The sequence below is a fragment of the Sturnus vulgaris genome, chromosome 8 (genome assembly GCF_052056855.1).
Source record: "Sturnus vulgaris isolate bStuVul1 chromosome 8, bStuVul1.hap1, whole genome shotgun sequence".
Lineage (NCBI taxonomy): Eukaryota > Metazoa > Chordata > Aves > Passeriformes > Sturnidae > Sturnus > Sturnus vulgaris.
In genome coordinates, this window is record NC_142250.1 from 14,234,529 (window position 1) to 14,261,261 (window position 26,733).

The 26,733-nt window shown below is 42.7% G+C and overlaps 2 protein-coding genes and 1 long non-coding RNA gene across 16 annotated transcripts in view; 1 reads left to right on the plus strand and 2 right to left on the minus strand.

Moving 5' to 3' along the window:
- Positions 1-4,660: 4,660 nt before the first annotated feature.
- PPIF (peptidylprolyl isomerase F) lies at positions 4,661-13,648 on the minus strand. The gene is made up of 6 exons (XM_014889488.2): positions 12,896-13,648; positions 10,809-10,839; positions 9,864-9,952; positions 7,586-7,682; positions 6,769-6,844; positions 4,661-6,378 (listed from the first exon to the last, which is right to left on the minus strand). Exons 1-6 carry the CDS (start codon positions 13,082-13,084, stop codon positions 6,243-6,245), a joined length of 618 nt encoding a protein of 205 aa, XP_014744974.1. The 5' UTR covers positions 13,085-13,648; the 3' UTR covers positions 4,661-6,242.
- Positions 11,948-22,792, plus strand: LOC148223001 (uncharacterized). Of its 2 annotated transcripts, none has more exons than XR_015805127.1 (4): positions 11,948-12,424; positions 13,532-13,664; positions 14,411-18,540; positions 21,742-22,792. It is a non-coding gene; the product is annotated as an uncharacterized LOC148223001 (long non-coding RNA). The 2 variants fall into 2 exon arrangements; XR_015805126.1 differs by having other exon boundaries at positions 13,570-13,664.
- Positions 22,051-26,733, minus strand: part of ZMIZ1 (zinc finger MIZ-type containing 1) — a 346,693-nt gene continuing 342,010 nt past the window's right edge. For 12 of the 13 annotated variants that reach the window (XM_014889476.2, XM_014889478.2, XM_014889480.2 and 9 more), the window contains one exon: positions 22,051-26,469. In XM_014889476.2, the coding sequence (XP_014744962.1) occupies positions 26,362-26,469 (108 nt within the window). In that variant the 3' untranslated portion in view covers positions 22,051-26,361. The remainder of the gene's footprint in view (positions 26,470-26,733) is intronic. The other variant, XR_015805125.1, reaches the window with a different exon arrangement.

Genomic DNA, 26,733 nt, shown 5'->3' on the forward strand with positions numbered 1-26,733 from the left:
GGAGCGAGGAGGGAGGCATCCAAGCCAAGGGATATTTTTTCAGGCGGCTGCCAAGCAGGAACTGCTTGACCCGGAGTGCGCACACTGTGCCCTGCAGAATTTGCCCCAGCTGTCAATGCGAGATGCCTCCACAGACCCAAGAGGAATCTCAAAGACCTCTCCGGTAAATAGCCAGCGCTGCCGACCCCACCCGGGCAGCCATGGGCATTGTGTCCCCAGTGCTCAGGGCCAGCCCAGTGTTTGCATCCAGCAGTGAGCCAGGGGGCCCAGGGTTAGTGGGTTAACACCTCTGTAGCGTCATGGTCAGCTCGGGGTGGGGACCCGGGCTGCAGCCAGTGCTTGGGTGTAGCTGTGCTGGCTCCAGCTGTGACCCTTCCACCCTGCCCAGCCAGCCCTCCTTGGTGCCGCTGCGCTCCTCCCATGAGCTGTGCACTCCCCCACCAAGCAACAATCAGACCAAGGAATGCGAAGCTCGAGCGTCTGCAGTTTAGGTGAGGAAATGTTATTTTTAAAAATGCAGAAAAGCGTTTATAGGATCCTGGCAAGATCAGCAAAGCATGTGAGAGGCTGCAAGTCTGAGACTGCGTGCTGGCATCCCCCAGCTTTTATTGCACAGAATCACGCAGCTTTCCCAAAGGACACTTTGCACTTTGTTTGGCCTTGGCAACCATCAAGTTAATAGCAACGCTGCTTCCAAAAAAATAAAATTCTAACCAAACACTGACTTTTGGTAGGGAAGAAAAGCCCTAAGATACTGCATCATCTGGAGCATGCACTGTTTAGTACTAATGCAAAATTTATTGCTCTGGCAAAACCTAAACATTAGCAGCTGCTGCCTCCTCCTCGCACTCCTCCGTATCTCCAAGGATGTCGTGTCAGCTGTGCCAGTGGTGGGGTCGGAGCAGCGAGTCCCCCCGGGCCGGGAGCCGCGGCCAGGGCTCCTCCCCGGGCCGGTCCCGCGGGGCAGCCGCCGCTCATCAGAGCCAGAACGCCCTGGGCTGCTCTGAGACACCAGCGGCACCAAAACCTCGCGGGAGGAAAGAGCAACCAGCTGGGGATGAGGTAGGAGTGGAGGGGGAGAGCGTGAGCAGGAAAACCACAAGACTCTTGCGCCTGCTAAAAATGATTCCCACCTAGTAATTTTAGCAGCTGTTGTGTTCTTCTGCCTACCTTCCTGGATGAATTTGAAGTAGGAGGTGAGTGAAAATGAGAACGGTGACAAAATTTTCCCCCCACCCCCCTAAAACCTCTGTGTCTGCACATTTTTAACTTCCCCTTGATCCCAACTTAAAGACACAGTCACTTTTTTTCCCTAGTTAAGTGGTTTTTGTCCTGGCTGGTAAAAAGGAATGAAAATTCACACCAGTGTTTCTCAAGAGTTGTTAAAAATAGTGACCTGTCAGGGAAGGATGGAGTGATACAACACCTCTGGTCCACCCCTGCATCCCTCAGACCTGCATGGCTGTGAAGAGAAATGTGGCTTTCTAATAAATAAGAAATGAAGGGAGCCATGAGGCCATTGCTGAGTTTCTCTCCAGCATGTGCCAGAGTGGGCCCCAGCAATGCCCTGCCTCTGCATGGATGTGTCCCAAGGAGCAGGCACACAGGGAAGTCACAGTGCCTGTCCCCTCACCCTGCACCTGCTCACTCACAGCTGCAGGGGCTGTGCTTTGTGAGGATGGGGAGGACACCTGGAGGAGCCCTCTCGGAGCCCTGTGGTTAAGCAGGTGCTCTGCTGAAGCACACACACACACCAAAGCACTCACAGCAAGGGCTGCTGGAGGGGAGCTGACATTTATACACAACCTGAGCTTTAATCCCCCCCAAAAATATATGAATAATGAACACAAGCTAACACCAAGCCAAGTGCATGGAGTGCTACCAATCCAGGTGATGAACTGCCCCCTCAGGGGGGAGAGATAGACTGGAGCAGCAGTTCTAGAGCCTGAAGTTCAGTTACCTGCTCATTTATACTGCTCTTTCCCAGGACCTTAAGACCCGAACATTTTGCTGAATTCCTGAGATATGACGAGGTGTGCTGCTAAGTTATCTTCCATTCTTCTCAAACTCTATCAATCCCAACAACGATTGAATTTTAGGGGTTTGTTCCCTTAACCAGCTAATAAATAACACATTGAGTCAGCATTATCCTCTGATATGATTGCACTGAACTCAAGCCAAAACCACCAGCAGTTTTATTTCCAGCTATGCTGCAGGACAACTTCACTACTGACAGAGCAAGCAACAGGTACTGACAACCTTCTGCAGCAAGGTCCCTCAAAGCTTTCTCATTTAGACATGGCATCTGCAGACAAACAAGCTTGTCCACATTCAGATCCAGTGTAACAGAACTTGATCCCTCTCCTACCTCAGTTACCTCCCTTCCTCTTCCTCCATTTATAGCTCACAGTGCAGGTCCTCCTGCACACCACAGCTCTTAAATCACACCCTCGCCAGCTCCTGACACCCTTCGCCTCAGCTCTAATGAAAGTCAAAAAAACATCGCTTTTGAGTGGTGATTTTTTTTCACCTCCCAAAGCAGTGAACTACCTGCCTCTCCAGGAACAGCCTTTCTGTCCTACAGCTCCCCAAGCCTTCCTCTCCACCGTGCCAGGGCACCATGAGTGACTGTACTGGAGCTGCAGCTCCTTTTCTCAGCGCATTTGGGGAGAAGTAAAAACCACTGCTGATATCCACGTGCCTCTGTCTGCCCTCACCCAGATGGCTACTGCTGGGAGACCTGTTTTGCTCACAAGAAGCAAATTGTCCTCAGTCCTCTCCTACGAGGATGGAAACCAGGAACTGGGGAGCAAGGCAGGGGCTCAGCCAGCCTGAGGCACAGCACAGCACAGCACACCCCTGATGTGGGGCTCCACACCTCAGCCAGGGCAAGGGGAAGAAGTTACGTGGGAGAGGCACTTGTGCCTTCCCAATGCTGCGGCTCCTTTCTCTCTCATGTCTGGCAGCTCACCCACAGCTCATGCACGGTGCAGGCTGTGGGTGGCCACAGTGCCCCAGACAGATGTAGGGACCACATGGAGGCAGGAGAGCAAGGAAAAGACATATCCAGAGCTGTACTGAGAAAATCAGAGGTGGTACTGGAGAAGGAACGTCAAGGCTCCAGACCATTGTTGCCAAGGTGCAGTTTTCAATTCAAAAGTACAACGAATTGATGCTTTGGGTTGTGAAGATCCAGGACAAAAATTCACCTGTGACCAGCTGGTCCATACAATGTTTTTAACAGTCAGACCCAATTAAGAAATCTGCAGTTCAATATTTAAAAGTTTTTCACTTGAAGGTCAATGACTTTTTAGCCTGGTTACTTCTAAATCAGATAGAATGTGTTTGTCCAACTACAGTTTCTCAGCTAGCAGCAGGACATACAGATTGGCCTTGAAATGTCACATAAAATGATTTGTACTCTCAGTAATTCACTTCTTTGAGGTTCTGATTGTTGATATATTACTACTAGCAGAGTATACAGCATTACAAAAGAGAACAACACTTTGTACCTCAAATGTCTTGACTTCAAAGCATTTAAACTTTATAAACAAAGAGACATAGCCTCAGTCTAGCACCAAAGAAAGCAATTTATGTAAGCAAAAAGTCTGGAACAAATAATTAAAACACAAGACTAAACAAAAACATTTGTGAGTTTGTTGAAACAACTTTGAAATATAAACTCATTTTTTCTGTGTATATTTACTTGCACTTTACCTAAGGGTGTGCTTTCTTACTTGTGTTGCATCTGGAAGAACATCAGTGGTAGCCACGTGAAGCTCTCAGCAGGCTCTTTTCCTGGAGTGCCCCAGCCTCATTCCAGAGGCAGTCTGGATGAGCCAACCTCTCTGCCAGTGTACAAACTTTTATTCTAAACATCCAGATGAAAAATGGCCATAGCACACCTGCCAGCCCTCAGATTTTCTTTGCGCCACAGCTCCATAAGAAGTACCTCTCTCTTCTGTGACCTATTAGAGTTATGCAGGATTTCTAAACACTAGTTCCCCAAAGAACTGTTCTGGACGATGTACTCAGCTTCAGCATCTTCCATCACACCTCAGCAAGCCACTGCTTCCGGCAATGTACAGCTGCGGTCGGGAAAGGCACTACTTTACTCATTTGTCTTCTCATCTCTCAGGAGCTGCGGCGGCCCCTCAGGGACAGTGGGGTGCAAGACACACAAAGGCAGCGTTGGAGGCTTCAGGAAGGCGGGCAGGCAGCCCAGCGCACCCCGAGCGGCACAAGGAGCTGCAGCGCCCGGCCCCGACCCCGGGCTCGAACCCGTGACCCTCGGGACGGGCCCGGCCCTGCCGCGGGCGCGGGGCGCCACCTGGCGGGCAGCGCGCACGGACACCGAGCGCAGTCACCGGGCAGGACAGGGACGGAGCGGGACACCGAGTGCTGTGCCCAGGTAGGACAGGGACAGCCAGGGACTGAGCAGGACACTGTGCCCAGGTAGGACAGGTATTTGAGCCCAGCAGTGAGAGGCAAAGCAATGCACCATGACCCCCTCTCTTGCTGGCTGTACCTGAATGACACCATGGTGTCTCAATACCCCCTGATCAGACCCATCACACAAAGCCAACAGCATAGAACAGCCCAGGTAAGCCCAAGAGGTTTCAGCTTCTCTTATTCCTACTTTCAAGAAAGGGACAGACTATTTTTTTTGTGGCAGAAGTATATTTAATAATTTTCATATACAAATTAAGAGAATGCATCAAAAAATCGTTATTGTATTCAAGTGAAATAAGGCAAACTAACACAATATTTAAAAATCCTATAGAGACTGAACAGCTACAGTGGAAAGAATAAAAAGCTTTTCAATTTCATTTTTTGCAAAATTACGTTCTAAATACTACCTTGCACACACGGTGCAGCCCCCAGTGCAAAAAAGTCCAGTACAAAATAGTTTAAACACATTTTATCATCATTTCATTTATGAAAATAAATTCACATTTAAAGAAAGCCATCACATTTTTTCTCTTCAGGAATAAGATTATTGCACAAAACAATCATGTGCTTTTCCCCACAATCACAATGCTTTACAGCCTTAGTGATTCCAAAGGCAATGGTGTGAGGTTCCAACATTTGTGTCTGCTCAAGCATGCCACATAGAATATACATCTTGCTTTATGCAAATGAAATGTCTTTAGCTGATCAGCTGAATTCTTTCGTTCTCAAGCATAAACCCCAACAACAACGATTCTGCTGTACTGATTAGGCCTTGTGATTCCGTGGTGACCAATTCTGACTGATGATGATGAAGAAGAATAAATCATAATCCAAGCAATACCCAAATTGGGCTGACTTCACAGGATCAACATGACTAAAAGACAATCAAGCCTCTTTCTCACTCAAGCAAGTTCACTATACTGATCATATTCTCAAAGTACAAAAATAGGCCATATATTGAGAACTGAGCTGTATTCTTCACAGAACTAGATCCCAGAGCAGAAGCACACTTCAATTTCACAGTTCCATAATAAAAAAAAGACCTGAGATCCTTTGGCTGGATGGAGGTGAGGTCTTATTGCCAGGCAGAGCTTCAGTAGTAGCCTAACTCAACCTAATGCAATTTACTTAATCCAAAAGTCAAATTGCTCCACTGAAGCAGGTACACTAGAGTTTATTTTTAAAAAGTAGTCTGACACTATAAAAAAGACTAAACCAGAATTGATTTTTAAGAAATCCACAGTTGCTCATTAAATCTACTGGATAGAATTTAACTTAGACACAAAGAAAATGCCAGTGTTGTTGCAGACAGCCTTGAGAGCACTGGTCAGTAGTACTGCTTCAATATGATGAGACAAACAACAGAGTAAGCATTTATTAGCACCAAAGGCAACACAGCTTTTTCTCAATTTATACCTAACCCCCAACTGCAGAACCCTTGCTCTCAACCCCACCATTGATTTTGACACCTGAAACATCCAAGTACTAAGGACAGTATCAACACTGCAGTCAGGTACACACCACACCTTCTGAGTGACTTTAGCACTTCTTGCAAAACACAAGGGGACTCTACCAAACCAGTGTGACTACCACAGTGGTGCAGTTACAACACGCTTCAGTTATTATTTTATGGTTTTAATCAATATTATTCAGTGTAAGTATAAAAGTTGGACAAAGTTAAATAAAAAACATGGTTCCATAGGTGCTAGTCATGAGATAAGAAATGTTTGGGTGTTCTTATGATTAATTTTTCACAGCATCCAAGTTGTCATGAAGGGTAGGGCAAAAGGTCAGGACAGCTGGCCACAGTCAGTAATGACAATCTTTTTGGAGGGCTTTCCACTCTTGGAACCAAAGCTCTCGATTTTTTTCACTACATCCATTCCTTCCTTTACATGCCCAAACACAACGTGCTTTCCATCTAGCCTGTAAAACAAATACACAAAGGCAGTTTTACTTAAAAAACCATGAAGACACTGTTAGCAGATCTTCATAGCTCTCACCTGCTGACCAACTCTGTGGCAAAGGCTCAATTGCCCTTCAAGTGACATGAAGCTTTAGAACATGACTTTAGCTCTGGACCTTAGAAACAATCTGAGCGACAGCAGCCTTGTTGCTGTCACAGCCCTTCCTCCCTCAAGTAACAAAACTAAGTTATTTTCCATTGGAATCAAGTAATTTGGAAATAACAACAAAACAAAGAAGCAACCAATCAAACAAAAAGAACATCAACCCACAAGCAACACAAAAAAAGCACCAAACCCTCCAGATTCAGGCATCAATTAATGAGGCTAATCTGCAGGGCTGAGAACCTACCAGTCCGTTTTTGCAGTGCAAATGAAGAACTGGGATCCGTTTGTGTTGGGTCCTGCATTGGCCATTGAAAGAACACCTGGAACAGCAGCAGCAGCTCGTTAGACTGGTGTAACAAGTATGCAGCAGAAAAGACAATTTTCCTCTGCATATTTAGACTAAAGATTGACAGAAGATGTGATGGTCTGACTCTTGTGAGACCAGTAATTTCCAAATTATTTTTAATGCCAATTTCTTGTCTTAGACTATTCCCTCCTGCCCAGCCTCCCTTGGTTCCATAGCAACAGTGTTAGTAATGTAATTTGCTGTACACGCCCTGAAAGCAATTAACACCAGCCAACCTCTCCTGTGGTTCAACAGCCACAGTCCCTTGGGACAAGGAAGTAACAATTCAAAAGAGAGAAACTACAGAATTCAATCAGATATTCTCTGAATGGCCTTTCCTTTGCTTTTTCTGGCTTTAATTTGAACTTAAATGGACATACCTATGTTACCTACTAAGTAAGAAATCCCAGATTGCTTTGTTTTACTTCTGCAGTAATCTTCCAAGTAAAAATTGAAGTCTCTGACCTATGAAAGCAGTAATTTCACCTTTGGAGAATTTTTAAGCCCCTTATGGGTTGACATATACTTGTAGAGCAGTCCATACAAATAAGCACATGCCAGGGACAACACATTGTTAAATTCCTTCGATACTTCTGTAATTACCAAGTTACCAGCAAATCTAAAAAAAAATTATTTTTTCAAAACCACATCTTCATAAACAATGCTTCATTATAGGTTATAGTCATGAGAAGGTAAAAAGAACGTGTTTATTTACCAGGTCCTACATGCTTAAGTATGAAATTTTCATCTGGAAATCTACTGCCATAAATGGATTTTCCACCAGTTCCATTATGATTTGTAAAGTCACCACCCTGAAACAGAAACAGGTATTAACTCTACTAGCACACACGGGCTATTTCATATCAAAAGTGATGCTATTGCAAATACACTCACTTGCTCTCATTTAAAAGTGACAACATTGACAAATTTTCTTCAGGTTAAGGATAAGCACGGCCAATTTAGAACTGTGTAACTAGATGAAGGTACAGTCAGGCTAAAAGTACATTTCTGCTCCAGATATTGCTGATATTCTCCAATGTCACCTAACTCCAACAACCATCTCCCGTGTTACCAGCCTCTCTCAGATGTGATGCAACAAGCAGCAGTAATTTTAAGAAACACCTCAAAGGCCTCAAAACCAAATAATCTAAGTTCATTCCCATAGGCAAGATCTCCCAACTCCTTTTCCCCCTTCTTTCTTCCAACATGTATCAGCACTGGTAAGGATCTCCAATATTACCCTTTGCTATTTCAAGGTGTTGTTGTTTGTTACACCAGAGGTATGTTAAGCTTATGTTAGCTGACTCCATGCTGCTTGCCAGAAGAGATGTGACCACCTGTCTCAGGTTAAACACAAAAAACTGGTTCAAACAAAAAACGCAGCCACCGTGACTCGCCAAGGTGGCTCCTAACCACTGCTCCCAGCCACATGCCATGTCCTCTGCAGGAGTGACACCACCATGCCAGAGAGAACTCATACCCAACAGGTACTGCAGGTGACCTTCAGCTTCCCCCTGCCACCCTGAGTAACCTCCTACAGGTGGTGTCACAGCTCCTCCTACGCAGTCCCAGAGCTATGTGCTGCACGCGTGTGGAGATGTGGAATTGCCGAGTCCCGGATATGATGGCCTTCAATTAGGCCATGCCAGTCGCCTGAATCACATTAACAATCCATCCCAACAAGTGGAAAACAGTCACTGCTGTTTTCTCTCACTTGAAAATTGCTGAAACGTATGACAGTATTTCCACTTCACAATGACCTCTGAGTAATTCCTAAACACCAATTCATTATCTCACCATACCACAGAGGCAACCACCTTGCATCCTGATTTCCTGATTCCAGTCCATCTGGGGGGACAAAGCAAGGCAGGCAAGCAGAACAGACCTACATGGAACTTCACAAATTCATGACAGAATTCAAAGTAGGGTCTGTAATTTTTTTATATTTATGTATTTCTGATCCCTAAAAGACTTCTAAACTCTATCCCTCTGTCAGTATCACAAAACCTTAGTTTGCATTTGAAAGGCAGGAAAATAGGTCCTTTACAGCACACCTGTCCCCTTTTTTCTTCCTAGAAACAGGTCACACAACTAGGGCCTCTTGTTCCAATAGATGCGTTTTTTGCTTAAAATGTAATTGAGGATGGGAGACCATCACAGTCATCAGTTAATAAATAAAGCAAGCTTACTTATAACCTTCAAACTTTCTCAGATTTTTTTACAAAGCCATTCAACAAATGCAATGTTGTTGAAATGCAGCCTTTTTAAGGTAAGAGAGGACCACCAGGAATCCAATGCACTACAGCAGCTCCATTCTGCTCATCTGCCAAGCACAGTAGAAAAAGAGGCTTTCAAAAAGGTTTGTTGTTGTTATTTTAGTTGCTGCTGTTTAAGAAAAAAAAATGTTAATATGCATGGGCTCTCACCCAGAATTTCAAAAGATCTATTCTTTAAACCAAAACCAAAATCCATCTCAGGTGCATGACCCCACAAATCAACCCCAACCAACCCTTTTGGTTTTCTTGTTCCCTCCACATTACAGACATTAAAAAAAAAAACCAAAACTAAAACACATTGTCTATTGTGAGCAGATTATTCTACTGGGAGTAAGTAATGGACATGTTGTTTGCTTAGCTCATTTAGAACAGTAAGGTGATTGTCATTCTACCCACAAATGCTTCTCCCAGGCAAGTACCATTTTGTCAACTCTGCTCCACACTAAAGTACACTGCTATACTACAGCAGAAAGCCTTCAGACAGGCTTTTTTTGACCATCTACACATAACTTATATTTATCTGTACAAAAGATGAGCTAAGCAACAGCCATTGCAAAAAGATCAGAAATGCAAGTCATGCTGTCACTTCTTTGTTATTTTGTGAGCAAAGGTTAGAGCAGAGCCATTTCAAATGTTACTACCAGTCTGTTTCTACAAATTTGTAAATAATATAAAAATAAACTTAATTTAAAAATTTCAAAAACCCACCAACATTACCTGGCACATAAACGAAGGAATCACTCTGTGAAAAGTGGATCCTTTATACCCAAATCCTTTCTCACCAGTACAAAGAGCTCTAAAGTTTTCTGTGGAAACAAATCATAAAGTATTATATTCTACATCACATGTGGCAATACAAACACAACTAGATTAACATGTTCCACGATTATACACTTCAAAAGCTATTGTATCTTAAAGTATTATCAATCTATTAGTTATTTTCATACTTTAAAAAAAACTGTTGCAAAACCAAGAAGACCAAGCTTACTTAGCCTCAGGACAGGGTACAAACATAAACCTTTTCCATCTCATCTCCCTTTCATTTTGCTGTGACTCTGATTCCCTGACTTCCCCCACCTTTGCCTGAAGTCACAGGTTTCCTCTTCTGACTGTTATGTCTTTGTTCTTTATAGCAGTAGTGAGGATTATGTCTTTTTTTTAAAGAATATTTGTCTAGGAACTAAAAACTACAAGTTTTTCTCAGAACTACCAAATAGTCAGATGAGGAAGGACACAAATGATAAACCACAAGAACTTTCTAAAATGAATGCACTAATCAGCTAGTAAAATCAGACCAGTAAAATAAAACCCCATATGCTCTCTGGAAACTCTAAGAAAGACCACCCCTTTGATTTGTCCTTCCCCATTTGCTCTGGTGTTTCATTTTAATGCCAGCTAGTGTGGTTTTAAATATATTTATTCACCGCTGTTAACTCAATATATGAGCTGTACCATCTTGGTGCAAATTGCAAAATGAAACTATTTGGAAAAAAAAACAAAATTCCATCTCCTCATCAACACTTTCTGTCATATTTTCCATATAACAAATGGGGATGGAACATGAAAAAATAGTTGTAAAGGGTAAAAGAACCTTCTCATTCCTGCAAATCACAATCTATAACTTAAGTATTTAAGTATGAAATTCTGAAGATGCTGCCTCACCTGCTGTCTTTGGGACCACATCAGCTTTCAGCTGTTAAAGAAAAATAAACAGACAAATAATAAGTCAGCCTTTTCAAATGTACATAGAAGAACATTTACATGGGAGACTGGTACAACTGAACTCTCTTCCCAAAGTGGTGACTTATCTGAAATCACAAGCCTTCCAAAATTCCATGAATACCTCAAAACTTTCCAAGCATTTGGCCAGAAATGAAAAATATCCCCCCAATGCAACTTTTAGCCAGTTCATGAAGAGCCACTTGAACAGTGTCTAATGATTTCATTGACCAATACATAATTGAGCAGTAACTAAGAAGAATCTTCACTATGGACCCCAAGGATCAGAGTTTGGATACAACTAGAGAGACCAAAGTCCTCCCTTACCTCCCACACAGAATCAGCTGTTGAAAAAAGAAAAGGCAAAGGCAACAGAAAAGCAGAAACTGTATATCAAAACCAACTTATAATGTTACATACACATTTGCAAGCAATGGAAACTTCTGATTTTGATTACTGTACATCTTTTTACAAATCTTAAAAAGAGACATAAAAGTAGCCATACCAGCCAGACCAAAGTTTACCTAGCTGGACATTCTGACAGTGACCAGCAGCAGACACATAGAAACATCATGGCTGGAGCAAGAATTTAATATTCCTTTCCTAGGCTACTCTTCTCAGAAAGCTATAATGTGCAAGTGAAGATCACCACAGCTTAGCCAAAGATTCGAGGTGATGCTGCAATGCATGCAGATTTTCTGTAAACTGGGCACACTAAAACACTTTAGCATAGAAATTAAATGCTACCACAAGTAATATAGGAATAATAATGCTATTTTTAAATTATACCATCCAGATTTTTAATTAATGAATAAGAAACTTGAAGAGTAATATTTTTACCTATGACTCTCTGAAATGCTACCTCCTGAGAGCACAAGAGCTGAAGAGTCCAATTGATTCATATGCTAACACTTTCAATAAATTAAAATACACTGGGCTCTAGTCTCAAAGGAACCTCTTTTAGAGACAACTCTTATGAACTGCACTTAAAAGAAAGTTCTACAAATACAGACCCCAGGTGGGTGCTGGAGGCAGAAGGCCACGCTGACTTCCCTCAGCAGGCAGCATTGCTAAGAGCTCCATTCCCTCTCCAGTGCACGCTTCTGGAGCACAGCCCTCACTCCTGCCCACACCTGAGGCACACGCCGGCCCTAAGGTCGCATGTACACAACGAGGCACACAGTGCTCACGGCGCTTTTTCTAAAAGAGCGGAGTTTACAGAAGTTTTCCTCTTCAGGCCTTCTTTACACGGCCGGCTATTTCAGAGATGGGATGTTTCAGGATGGAGCCAGCTAGCACCGGGCTCCTGAGCTTGCTGCCGTCCCAGCAGCGCGGTGCCCTTCACGCACGTGGAGAGGGAGGCTGGAGGAGGAGGAGGCAGCGCCTCAAGATTCAAAAGAACCACAAAACGAGCGCCCAGCAAACCCAGGATGAAGCTGGAGGCGCTGAGGGCTGAAGGGCTGCGCGGGCCGGCTGCCCCAAGCTCCACGGGAAGGGGAGGGACCCCAGCGCCGCTGGGACACCGCTCGCCCCTCTCAGCCCAGCGGTGCACTACAACAGTAAGTTTAATCTCGCTCAGTATTCCTGCTTACACACTATACAAGTGACCTTCCTTCGAGGCTCCCAGCCACACTAGGGCCGTGCCCTTCCTTGGGACGGCTTGAGTGACCGGCTGCCGGCACAGGTGAGCGCTCTCTGCTCAGCCAGAGCAGCCCCGGTGCGAGCCCGGCCCATCCCTCCTGGAGCGGCCGTACCACCGCCCTCCCGCCCCGGGAGAGAAGCACCGAGGGCAGCCAGGCAGCGGCTCCTGCAGGCGGGCGAGCCCCGCCATCCCCGGGCCGCTCTCCTGCCCGCTCCGGTGTGTGTGTGCCCTCGCCGCGTGCCCTGGAGCCGGCGCTGTCTGCCCGCCCTGACCTTGCCCGCTCCCCGGCCGCCATGCCCGGGGCCAGGCCGCCCTCGACTCCGCAGCACCGTCCCTTGGGCCCCGCGCCCCTACCTGGGGTGAGATGCCCGCACCCCCGAGCCCCTACCTCCAGCACGACGCGTCCCAGCGGCTGGTTGTCGGCGCCCACATCCAAGTACACCACCGGGTTCGGCGAGCCGGTCCCGGCCCCGCTGCAGCCGCGGGCACCGGCCGCCCACATGCAGGCGAGCCCCGGCGGCGGCAGCAGGTCCCCGGGCGGGCGAAGCAGGCGGCGGGCGGCGCTCAGCGCCAGCATCCCGCGGGCGGGCAGAGCGGATGCTGCGGTAATCACGGACACACGGACAGGCACACAAGGACACGCCGCTGCTGCCCCACGGCCTTTATGGGCTCCGCCGCGCCGCCGCAGCAGCGCCCGCTAGCGGCGGCGGCAGCAGCAGCAGCGCAGGCCGAGATGGCGGCGCGGGCTGAGGCGCCTTGGGGCTGTCCAGCTCCGGGGCTGAACGCGGGGCCCTGGGGCTGAACGCGGGGCCCAGGCGGTGCCCAGCTCTGGGGCTGAACAGGGCGGGCTGAAGGCGGGCAGCCGGCGGCCAGCGCTGGGGACAGCCCGTGTTCAGCCCGTGCTCCCCTCAGGAGCCGGACTGCCCGCAGCGCTGCCCCCTCCCCGCCCACCATTGCACAGCGATTGTTAGGGCTTGTTGGCGGGGAGCCTCATTTGTCCGTTTGCTTGGGGGGCTTTTTTTAGGGTTTTTTGCACATTTCCTCACAGCCCCCTTACGCCAGGGACCAAGAGAGACGGGGAAGTTCCTAAAATTGCATCATTCCACACAACGCCTCCGGAGAGCACCTTGGCGGGGAAGGCGGCGGCGCTGTCACAGGTGCGGGCCAATTGGGATAATTGGGATGAGCGGGGACACGGGAGTCACGCACGGGCTGCCCGGCACTCAGCGGCAGCACCCCGGGAGTTTCGGCCCTGCCGCGTCTGGAGACGGGCGGGGGTGCCTGAGTCAGCCCCCAGCGCAGCCCCGGCCGTGCCCTCAGCATCGCTCCCGAGCACACCCGAGCCATCACAAAAGAGGGTAACAGCAGCCCAGGCTCAATATAGTGAAATATCGTTCGTGTTTTATATGAAAATAACACATATAATTTAAAGTTTCCCTAACCCAGCAACTTAGATGAAAGTACGTACGTCAGTCATATTTAGGTATTACTTTGAGTTCTCCAGTTTCCATCCTGATTCCATATATAAGTACTTCCAGAAGTTCTTCAAATTCTTAATGCTGTAAGATGTCTTAAAAAAAAAATAGAATCAAGCATGATTCTAATAGTTTTCTCATTTCTTGTCTTATAAATTAGAGTTATTCTAATGAAGGTTACAATAATACAACCATGTAATACAGTATAACAGTATCTTAAAAAGACAAGCCCTTATGTGAGGAATAGTAAACTTTCGATCCCACCTAAGTTGTTTGTGTCAAGCAGCTACAAGAGCCTCATCGGTGACATTCACTGAATCAACAGAAAGCTGTTAATCAAGGCACTACCATGACCACAAAGATCAAGGCAGAACTATAATGTGCAATTACAAACAACTGAGAAATCCTGGATGAACACCATTTTTCAGGCATACACTCCAGAGAGACCCTTAACTGCTGTTGCTGTAGGGATGACTATAGCAGGTACCATGCTCTGTAACTACAGAACCATATAAAGCTATGTCAAAAAGTCCTGAAGGACCAAAGAAATGCCTAAGGCCACCTGCTGTGCTTTCACTCCAGAGAACTTCCTGGGCTGGATGCGACTTTGGTATGTAGCTATCTTCTTTTTTTTTTTTTTTTCCCTCCCATGTACTTATCCACTTATTGGGCTGGTTTTAAATTAGCACCTTCCTTGGTGAAGAACTAGAAGCTGCCCTTCCACAGGCCTGCTGTCCAGAGCATCAAGAATCTGTTTTAATATTGCTCCAGTTGCCTTCATCAATGTGCCTTACATCTGGAGGAGACAAATTGCTTGGTATCTATCTTTGTCATACAGACTTACAGCTTTTCTCTCATTTCAAGACTGAAGAGTCACAGCCAACTCAAGGATTATTTATAACAAAGCTCTTCCATGTCTTTAGATCATCTTTATTATCCTTCTACAAGCTGTTCCACTTTTACAGATTTTTGGGATAAGAGGATCTGTGCACAGTATTCAACGTAAGGATGAACAATTACTATGTGCATAGAGTGACATGCTGCTATTTTCTATTTCTTTACCAATAATCTAAAGGTGATTTAAAAAAAATAAGAGCTAAATCAGCACTTCTACCTAGCTTGTCATATCTTCTCAGCTTCAAGTCCACTTTTGTTAAATTTTGACTTCTGTTAATCTAATCATCAACTAATTTTCTAGTGACCATAAAAAAAGCTCACGCTCCTTTTTAATAATGTTTTAATTGCAGTAGCCACTAGAAGCCCTAATCAGAATTAGATGTTCTGTTTATACCTGTAACAATGGACAGCTCTTGCTCTGATGGATTTATTTTTTAATAAACAAGACAAAAGATGATCAAGAGAAAATACCATCTAGTTTCATACCTAGGAAACACAGGTGAAACAGCTTTGAACTATTTTGCTCAGAAGAGTTCACAGACATCTTTGGTAAGCAAACAATGCAGTTTTCCTCATTTGCAGGCCTTGGTAAGAAGACAAAACAGCAGTGATTGTTTTATTTGAGGATATGGAATTATTATGAATTATTATCTCTAGGTTTATGCAACAGAGCTATTAAATCACTTGTTATGGTCTACTCCTGCAGAGTCAGATGAATTACAACTCATGCAGACAGCTTGACTAGGAACTTGTGAATTACAGAGGTCACTTTCCAAGAAGGACAGAAAAAGGTCTCCAAAAACTGTCAAAGGCCGCTATATCACTGCCAAATGAAGCTTAGAGCTAGCTCTGCAAACTGATACGATTTTAGGGGGGCTCTGAACACATCCATTTGTAGACATGTTCGTTGTTGAATCTGCAACCTGTGGCAGGGAGATAAGTACATTTAGCTGGAAAATGAGTGCACCCCACACTAAATAGTTGCCACTAGATAGGCAACAGAGCACGGGTGCAGACAAAGGTCAAAAGAGGTGCTTCAGCAGAGCTACCATGGATGTAGGTGCTGCCCACCCTTACCATCTCATCATCCTCTCCCTTCCCCCACAATTACACAGAAGTTAGAGATGGATAAACAAGGAGAGCCCTTTTGAAATAGGTAACTCTAAAAACCACCTACTAAAGGACCCATCTTATGTTGTAGCAGAGAAATCCCTGCACAGGAAAAAGAACCTTGAATGATACAATAATTTCAGAATTTCATGCTGATACATTATTTACAACTTAAAATTCTTCATAAATACTATTCAGTAACTGATTAAATATTACAACCACTGTGCCAAGACAGCCAGGAAACAAGAGTGGTCAAGTGGCTCTTCCAAAGAAACAGAAGGAATAAATTCTTGAAAGATGACCTAAAATTTAGGAATTTTGATTTCTAGGGTCTTGAAATGGTGTTGCCCCAGCAGATAGACAGTTCACCAGTAAAAATGTGATATGCATTTCTGATTCTTACTATCAAACTGCATGCCTACTCATTTGTGACACAGGAATGTAGGTTAATTGTTAATCTTGGACTGATGCTGTTGACAGATATAATATTTTGCAATCTACCATTGCATTTTGCAATCTACTACTACTCTTTGCAAGAATGCAAATACATGAAACTCAGAATGGTCTGTGGCCCATTTTGATATGCTCTTCATTGGCTGTGTGCTTGGACCATGCAAATAAAAATGCAAACACAGGCTGCAGCAGTCTACCATTAAGTGCATTGCACAGGAACACCACTTGATACTGTGATACAGGGAATTCCCATGATACTGATTCTGACATTCATTACAAGAACCCTTGCACATATGGGACATGGTTATCTCAAGGACCCTGCTAATCAGGACTGTTAGAATAACGAGAGGCCATACGTGTACTCAGCTTGATTTTAAGTGAGGAGAGCAGGAATTTGCAGTGGGCATTCCCACTCTCCACCTGCAAAGCCTGGATGTGTTGCACTTCAAAAGACTCAACCTAATTTTTTCTTCAAGGTTTTGGCTAAGCTAGAAGATGAGTGAAGAGCTGGAAAGGAACTCTGTGATCTGTGTCTGTCATATACATTTATTTATGAATGGGGATTGGAGTGGGGGAGATGGTGAAAGACCTTTCCATTACAGTAAGTGATTGCAGTGTGAAATTAAAATATACAAGAGCTCAACAGGCACAGAGTGGCCACACAGGTACACTTAGGGATAAAAAGAAAAAATGCTAATAAATATTTCCCCCGATCCAGGTTTCCTCTTAGGAACTTGTAGTAACTGAGCTCACTACGTGATCATTTTCTCCAGCACACATTGTACATAAAGGAGCAGTTTCCCCACATGACTTCATACTAATTACCTACAAATAGTCATACAAGAAAAACCTCAATCCACTCATGCTCTTTACAGCTGTGATTAGCATTTTCATCTCAGAACTTCTGAGTGACATTGCTTGCCTGGAATTCATTACTCAATCTCCCTGCATAATGCATGGCACCCCGCTGCTGATGTGTCACAGTGCCTCTATGCAGTGCCCAAGGCCTGCAGCCTTGGAGTTTGTCCATTCACTGCAACAGCTGACAACAGATAGACCACAACAGCCTGGCATTAGGACATTTAAAATGCCTGGTTTTAGGTTCCAGGAAAAATGCAGCTACTACTCCTAGCAGCCTCACAGATCTTCAGGACATCAATAGGTGGTTTGCCTGTGGGTGGGAGAAGCACTGCATACTTAAAAAACAGTACTGAGTTACAGGAGCCCTTCTACCTTTAAAACATCAGAAATTTCAATTGTAACACGACTTGAAATTTACAGGGATCACTTCAGTTAATTTACCACCTCTGGTCTGAGGAACAAATAATTAGGGAATAGTATCAGAAATGCTTTTAGAATTGGTTAGTCATGATACTTCATCTTGTATGAGTAAGATGAGACTGGAGCTTTCAATCAGCTGCCTGGTAAAGACTTGGGTTTTCCTTGAGTTTGTCTTGTGTGCAAATCTATAAATACATATCTTAGATAGATTTATATATATATATATATATAAAATACAGATCTATACCTGTATTTATATACATCATATAGGCATAATATATATTTATATAGCATATCTTTGAGGTAACAGCTGCCTCTGTACCTTGTACAAGATGAATTATCCTGTCTGCTCTAAACTATAACAATAATCATAATTTTGGGATATATTTTTTAGTTGTGGAAATTCACAGTTGGAAGCTAAAAATGGTCAGATAACATCAGTTTGAACAAGAATCACCTAGAAATTAAAAGCTTTACAGATGTAACAAGTCTAAAAAAATTCCACTGGTTATTCTGTGATGAACAAATATGCTGGAAGCAACCTCACCACACAGAATCTCAGATTCCTCTGCTTTTTTTGCCATTTCCCTACAGAAAGCACTGCTTACTTTCAGCATGTAACAGCAGTACTACATGAGTTAGCATGGAACCTTATGACATACTTACATGACATAACTGCATGTGACCATCACCTGAATACACAATGTGCCACCAACCGAGCTCTCAAGTTGTCAGATGCAAATTAACGTGTGTCACATCTACAGTCGACATCATCTCTGGATAATGAAGCACTTGGTGAATTATTTCGAAGCTAAGGGTAAGAAATCCCCTTCTCTGACTCAGTGGCACTTCAGCAAATTTTGCCCCAGTCTGATAGTGGCAATATGGAAGCCATGCTTCTTCCCAGAGGGACCATCATTCATAACTTGGAAAGGAAAACTGCTAGGAGTTCTTGTGAAGGAACTTATTCTGAATGACTTTATGATCTGGGTGTTACAGCCAGTCACTCACTAGGAAGCTCACCAGATGGGTAAATGGGTAAAATTCACTGATTTTCCATGTCTTAAAAACGTACATTCTGAGAAACACAGAAGTAAGGAAAGGGAGCACTGATTATAATTTTGAAATATAAAAAAATTGAATAAATTTAAATATGCATTAAAACACTCTCGGAGTTCAACTCCAGTATTTATTAAATAAATATGGGGAATTTCAATTTCTTTTGCAAACCAATATATTTAAAAATGGTATTTTTCTAGTGTTTAACTAGTTAAAATTTCTTAAGATTAGTGTTCTGTCTCTGTGTTCACAATAATCAATGTGTTCATACGAGACAAGGGTGACAAATTAAACATTCCAGAGTATTCTTAACAAAATCTAAAACAACCACCATCATGAAACAGCTATGGATAAACTGGAAAGTCTAAACTGTAAAATTCAATTAAAAATAACTCTGACCTAGGAGAAAACCCTAATTGATAATCCTCAATCTACCTCTCAGGATGTCTAATAGATCCAAAAAGGTGCAGAGAAGCTGATGTATTTAGGAGTGGTAAACACCAGCGTTAACTTTGCTGTGTGCAACTGGAGCTATCAAAAAGTACAGTGAGTTCAGTATTTGGAAAGACACTGGACAAACCAATCACACATATTCAACAGGCAGGGGAAAGAGCCTTATCTCATCTAGTCAACGAAAGGGAAGGATTTTAACAGAAGGCTGTACTTAAACTGTAGGAAACCAATTATGGTTTAGGCAATGAGTATCTGGAAATGTGGATGAACTGTCTGGCAAACCAACCTGTCAGCCCACCTGTGCCACGCCGAGTGCTAACGCCTGCAGGAGTTGTGACCTAATTGCTGTCTGCTTGCTTTACAAACAAAATTGCATCATTGATTAGGTTCCTTGGGGGCCACTTTTATACTCCCCTGGAAAATTCTGTGGACTGACGGAAACAAGATATCTCAGCAGAAGCTTTCAGCTTTCTGATACAAGAAAAATCTTGTGTTCTTTCTAGACAGAGCAAATTTGAATAGTGCATTGATGCAATGAGAGACATTAGGAGCAATACTCTACGTAAGAGTCAGTAAGATTTTGGTGACACAAAGTGGAAAACTGTAATAAGGTGACACATTGGTAATAATTCAAAATGTATAAAAGAAAGGCTCATGACTGGAAGTTCATAATGCAGTGAGATTTGTACAGATGCGGAATTTAAGCAGATAAAAGAGAAGTGAGTTCTGCTTAAATACATATACAAATATAAGACTAGGTGCACAAATGAAAAACACATTCTTTAATTTTAAAGGGAAACAGAGAAGGGTAACAAAGAATTATATACAGAATATCAGAGAGAGAGAGAGAGTTGTATAGCTGTTTTATGTGCTGACTAGGTTAATTTAAATGAAAGCAAACAGCTCTATGCACAGGATTCCCATCCTCATTGTCCAAGCAGAAAAGACAAGGGGTCTGTCTGCCTTCCATGTTTCTAATTGTTTTCAATGTAAAAAGCACGATCAAGTGCATGGCAACAAAATACAATGTGCACAAAGAAAATAACATGAATCAGAGATCCATAGTGATGAGGAAGAGCAGAGAAGAACTGCAGGGAAATAAGCTTGTTCTGAAGTTGTTAAACAATTAATTAACACATGGATGAACAGAGAAGTCACAGACAGACACTCATGTAGGTGGCTCTCTGGAAGCACATGCAGAGTGCATGGCACACAGAACACACTGCCAGGACATGGGACAGGAGACACCAGCAGCAACTGTATACACACATCTTACCTATCCTGGGTTCCTCAGGTGACATCTGGGAGAAATACCACTTTGAGGATTGTTGCAGCCTCTGCAGACTTCAAAGTAAGCTTGAAAAATGTACAATGCTTAGGGACATCACTCAAGCTCTTTGTGCTTTCCTCCAGCTGTACAGTGCCAAAGTCAGTTTGCACTATGTCTTGCTGACACTTCTGGGGAGCTTCCAGAAAAACAGAATACCAAAACCAAAATAGTTATTAATTATGGGCTGGAATGGATAAATACTTTTTGTTTCATTACTGTGTACACTGTACCTCAGTTTTATTATGTTATCCTAAAAACTCCACTGGAATGGGTAGTGCCACCAAGGAAGGCAGAAATTCAGAGTCAGAAACAAATTATTTTTCCCAATTTTGACAAATCCCTGGTCTAGATTTATACGTATACGTATACGTATACGTATACGTATACATATACATATACATATACATATACATATACATATACATACACACATTTGTGTATATCTCAATCAACAACAAAGACTAGTGCCCTTGTGGAGGTGTGGAATAATTGCTGTATGTGCTTGCATAGATACTCATATTGTGAAATGGTTGTTTGTTCCCAGGTATTTGAATGTATTTCAAGGGTGGGTTCCACCTAAACACCTTCAGAAACGCCATCTGTAAATACAGATACTCAGTAAGTCTGTTAAACCAAGTTCTCAGATACAGTGAGTGGTGGCTGTGGCTCCGTTTGGTGCAGAACTCCAGTGGGACAGGACCTGTGTGTGTTGTTGATACTCAACAACTGTGTTGATGTTGTTGTTGTGTGTATATTCCTTGTGTCACCATTCAGGTGCTTACAGCTCAACAGGTAGATAAATTAGGCAGATTAGTAACTCAAAGGTTGCATTTAGAAACCAAATGCTTCAACTTTTAAGATGGAGATGCATTAAGAAAAAAAAATTGTCTAATTTCACTTTAATGACAGGTTCCAATTGAAAGAAAAGCATGAAACTTGGAAGAATTTAACAAAGGTGCTAGATGTTTAGTATCTCCACATGTGCCAATCCCAGAGAGAAGCCATCCTTTCCTGTTATTCCTAAATCACACAAACATTTAATTTCAAAGTAATTATTACTTATTTGGGAGAGAAGCAGTGCCCTGCATACTGAACAGCAAGTTACCAATACCTTGCTTGGCAGAGACTTTTTTCTGTGTTTGCATTCATAATCTTTTTTTTATCTTCTGTCTCCAGGGTGGTTCCCACCTTTCCCTTCCTGCACCAAGTCCTGCTCTCTGAAAAAGGTATACCTTGTGCAAATGACTTCCACATTAACTCAAACCAGGGAGAGCAAAGGGGAAGTTCATGGTTTCAAAGAGAAACTCAAAATTTACAAAGCAGCTGCCAATTAGTCAGACCTTAATTTTGCAAATTTATTTAGGAAAAAAAAAATTAACATGAGCAAATGAGAATACTTCAGTGTTACAACAGAGTATATAAATGTCTAGCAATAGTCAAATAATTTGATCTTTAAATACAAAATAACCACATGAACACCTAATATACAGGTTTCATCTGAATACATATTTATTAGATAAATATTAGGTTGTCACATCATCTAACTACATACAGTTTTGCAAGACTAAAAATCACAATTATTTTTTCTGACCAGTTTAAAGTATGAAATGATTGCATTGTACTGTACATACAATGTACAAACAAAGACAATGGCCATTTTTGCATGTTACCTCAGATTGTACTTTTTTTTTTTTAATTCTCCTCTGATCGTGATATCAAAAATTGTACAAAGTATGAATTTGGTTACAATTTTTTTTTTTTTTTTAATCCCCGTATTTTTCTTCATTATTTCTGTAGCACCCTAAAAATACACAGGTGATAGACTAGTACACGTAAGCTAAATATTACATGTAGATAAAACAAAACAAAACAAAGGATCAGAGTATATTACAGAAGTGAAAGTGGAACAAATGCTGAGACTCCACAAACGCTAACAAACAGGATTCATTTTCCACATAAGATGGAGCTTCAAGCTTTTTCTTTTCCTGCGAAATAAAAACAATGCACATTCCAAGGAAAATGAATTCATTTCTGTTAACATGTCTCTATTTGTCATTTACATATGTACAGCTGTCCCTTGAGTCTCTGCTGCAGACACTGGCGTGTACTGTCAGTCCTATAATAATGTCTTGGCAGCAGAACTGTAGATCTCTGTGGGTTCTTTCCCAGATGAACTTCCATAGGGAAACGATTAAAAGGTAAACAAACAAAAAAAAAAGAAGAAAAATACTACTGGAATCTCATATAATAATTAAGCTTTAAAAGAAATGACTGTGATTACCCTATTTGCTAGGTTTTTTTCTCTAAACTTTAATACGGCAGTGAACAGATAAAAAAATAACTAAATTTTCAGAAGCTTTTTCATACTGACTTCACTATACAGTACCTGATTTTAGCTGATAAATTTTAAAACTGTCTCAAATGTCCAACATTTGGGTGATGGGTAAAAATTGTACTTTCTTTTTTAAGTTCTGCTTAGAAACCAAATGTTTCTGTAAGTTTAAAGATGTCAGCTGTCCATTCTTAATAATCTATTACTGTACAAAGCAGATGCCAACACTGCTCCAAACATATTGCTAATATCTATGGGGCTTTTTTTCCCTTTATGCTTTCCAACAGGTACTTTTAAATGACACATTTTAAATACTACCAGTTAGCAAACATACCTGGCTTAAAATACTAATATTGTGTTTAAGTGAAAATTAATTTTAGGTGACTAACTTAGCTGCTCAGGAATCAGTGGAGAATGGAACATGAAATAGAATCAATTAAAAAAATCAGAGCAACCAGTTCCAACTATTATTGAGAAATCTTCTTCCCAAACCTATGGCTTAAGGAACTTACCCCCCAAACAGAAAAAAAGTAGCTCTAAGGGCATAAAGTCAGTTTATATTAGCCACCTCTGCACATGACTTCCAGACCTATATAAAAAATGCAGCAAAAAACCAGGGGGAAACTACTACAGTAAAATGGCTACAAAACACATCTGTATCCATAACTGAACAACGGTCTTTCCTAGGAGTTGTGTGATAGCAGCACCACACCACAACCATATTACCATGTATTACACCAAGGTATCTTTAATATTCTGCAGAGATCCTCTACAGGTTGTCAAGCCTACATAAGAAAAAAGACACTTCTAAGCAGAATAAAATATACTATACTGTTTCCCTCCCCCACCCACCAACATCCCTAAGTGTCTTTGCCCCAGTTTCGGAGACCGGAGCACCAGTACAGTGATATAAATATGGTACCATACAGATTTGCTGCTTGCCTTAGTGCATCTTTACCTGGTGGTCTCACAGCTGGTCCTACGTGTTCTGCTCACTTGAGCAAACGAAAAGCTCTGCCATTACCAGCTCACGATCACCCACAGTCAATGAACACCGGTCGATCAGTTGGGGTTTCTTTTTCCCTAGGCAAACACAATTATGTTTCCATGACAGAGCTGGGCCCTGATTATCCAGGTACTGCCTGATGTATCAATTCACTCATCGCATAAATGGGTATGAAATTTGGGCTAACTTACCAAAAGAAAATAGGGGGGGAAAAAACCAAAATCCAACTCCCTTATTCTGTTAAAGAACCCTCAATTTTCTTTTTTAAAAAAGGACCCATATTTTTCTTCAGACAAGGTATTTAAAAACACCAGCAAAAGTATAACCAGATCATGAAAATGTTGAATATTATCAAAGACGATACTAAAATATTCACAAAGATATTTACAATAGCAATTCTTAAAATAATTGATTTTGCATAATGAACAGCGCCTTTCTTAAAAAAACTTGAAAGAGGAAAAATATAAGTGTGGGACCATTTCTACATAATACGTTTGACAGATTCAATACTCCTACTGGGAAATAAAAGAACTAAACCGCCATTTCCTTTAATATCTACAGCAAGGTGCTGCTGACTAGCATATATATACCACAACGCATGTACAGCAGTAGTGGGAAATGTTAACAAAACGAGCAAAATAAAACAAAAAATGCAGAGAATTTACAAATATGACTTTGGTGAGGAAAGCAAATCCAGAGTCGTAAGCACAGAGCATGCCATTTACAGCACTGCAAACTAAACAGAGGGCTAGGAAGCTATCTAGTCAAACTGACAGGGACAAACAAAATTTTGCCTGGCACTTCAGTTTAAAACGCATTGTGGTGAGCAAACGAAGGGTGTCTGATTGGATTTGGGAAGAGGAAAAGGAGTAGGGTCAAATATGCTTTAGTATCAAAAGAAACAAAACCAATAACTGTACAGTGGGCAAAAGCTGAAATGTTGCACCACGAGGGCAAAGTTGGCACACATGCACTTCTTACACAGCTACTGTACATCATTTATAAGAGAGAGAGAGAGAGACAAAGAGCACAGAAATGGGCACAGAAGCAATAGGAAGCTCATGCAGGAGCAGCAACCACACGAGAAGCAAAGATCACAGGGGCAAGACAGTAATTGTGGCAGCAGGGTCTCTTGAGGGCAGTAGCCATCTACTGACAGGTACTTGTTCTCCCCACGCTCGGTCCTCCGGGAGAAAGAGCTCATCCCAGCAGCCAAAGTTTAAAAAATGAAACTGAAGGAGGAGAAAAGGAAAAGGCTGAAGTATCTGTAACAGTCACGACAACAGAATGCAAAGCAAAACTAAAATTAAGCTGTAAGACGTCTGTCCAATGTCAGTGCCCCTTCTCAAGCTGATTATTAAATATAATTATGTAGATAATGATGTTACTCTCCCTCCATCCTGCAATGATTTCCTTGCTGCCTTCAACCCAGCTTGTCTTACTATGCATTGTGCAGTACAGTGACACAAACTCTTGGGGCTCTGAAGGCTGTAGGTAATAATCAGGAACAGTTTGGTTTGCATCCCCCCTCCCTCTCTTTTCCATTATGCATGGGCATACATGGCAAGAAGACCTATTACAGCAATCTCTACATCTGGATGTTAACGCAGCCAGAAACGGTACTGATCTGAAACCAAATCACAAAAATTCCTAAACACTGCAAACTTCCAAAAATTTTTTTCTGGGTGCTTCCAATCTGTGTGCTGGGCCAGAGGAATCCTCTGCAAAGAGGTGGTTAAGATCCCTGCACTTGCAGAAATCCCGACACCCATGGCTGCAGCCTGAAGATCTCAGGACTCTGTTACTGAAGTCACGTTAGCTAAACTGCTGGCTCCCTCTGACAGGCCTGTGTGTCTTCCCTAACTTTGCCACTTGACTGTAGGATTTGTGCTTTTTTGAACTTTGTAGGTGTTTTTTTTTCATTTTTTGTGTGGCCAGGACAATCATTCCAAGGCAAACCCATGGCTGGAGGGGGGCAGAGGAGAGGTGGGGTAGAGGGAGATACAGTTTCAAAAAAATGGAAGAACAAGCATTGTAAAGACACTCTGAGACGGGTCAATTAAAGACAGTTCCATTCTGTTGATTTTTCTTCCCTTGCCAAGATTCGGTTTTGCCAAGATACTTCACACTATGTTTATCACAGAACTCTCTCTCTAGAGGATGAACACCAAATGGGGTTTCCAATAGCTGCACAACTGTCTACGCTTCTTTGTCACATGTAGCATGGCAGACTTGGAGATTACTGCATGTATTTAACTTTTGTATTATTTTCTCCCGTCACTTTCGCAGTCTTTGAAGCTAACAAAAGCAGTTCTGAGATGAAGAAAGCAGGGAGTGCACCATTGGATCAAGTTGTGAGGTTTTTTTTCTTCTCTTGTGGAAAAGGAGTGTCAAGATTCCTCGCTGTGCAGCCACACACGTGTGAACAAGTGAAAAGGATGGGAGAATACATATGGTTTCAGTTGTTCTCAAAGAGAGACAGAAGGTCATCATTGCTATTGCTTGGCAAATCAGGAGGATCCAGGTATGAAAGCAGCTCATCTGGATTTGTGAGTTCTGGAAGTAGCTATAAAATACAAAGATAAAAGAAAAATTACAGATAACAGAAAAACAACTGAGGGGGAAAAAAGGGGTTAAACACCACACATTCCTGGAATGTGGTTTTCATGACAATATATCCAAATAAAACAGAAGGCAGCATCACAAGCCTAACACCCTCAGATGATGCAGTATCCACTTGCTTGTGAAAGTCTCTGTGACTCAGTTTTCACCTGTGAATTACATTATCATCTCAGGGTTTCTCAGTCCACCTCCCTATCATAATGCCTGG

Bases quoted from the DNA above. Each gene is read 5' to 3' on its own strand.
- PPIF (XM_014889488.2), bottom strand. From the start codon at position 13,084: ATGCTGGCGCTGAGCGCCGCCCGCCGCCTGCTTCGCCCGCCCGGGGAC. The intron at 9,953-10,808 runs GTGAGGCAGCAT...TTGTTTCCACAG, and splicing joins TGTGGTCCCAAAGACAGCAG to AAAACTTTAGAGCTCTTTGT. The intron at 7,683-9,863 runs GTAATGTTGGTG...TTTCTGTTTCAG, and splicing joins TTCCTTCGTTTATGTGCCAG to GGTGGTGACTTTACAAATCA.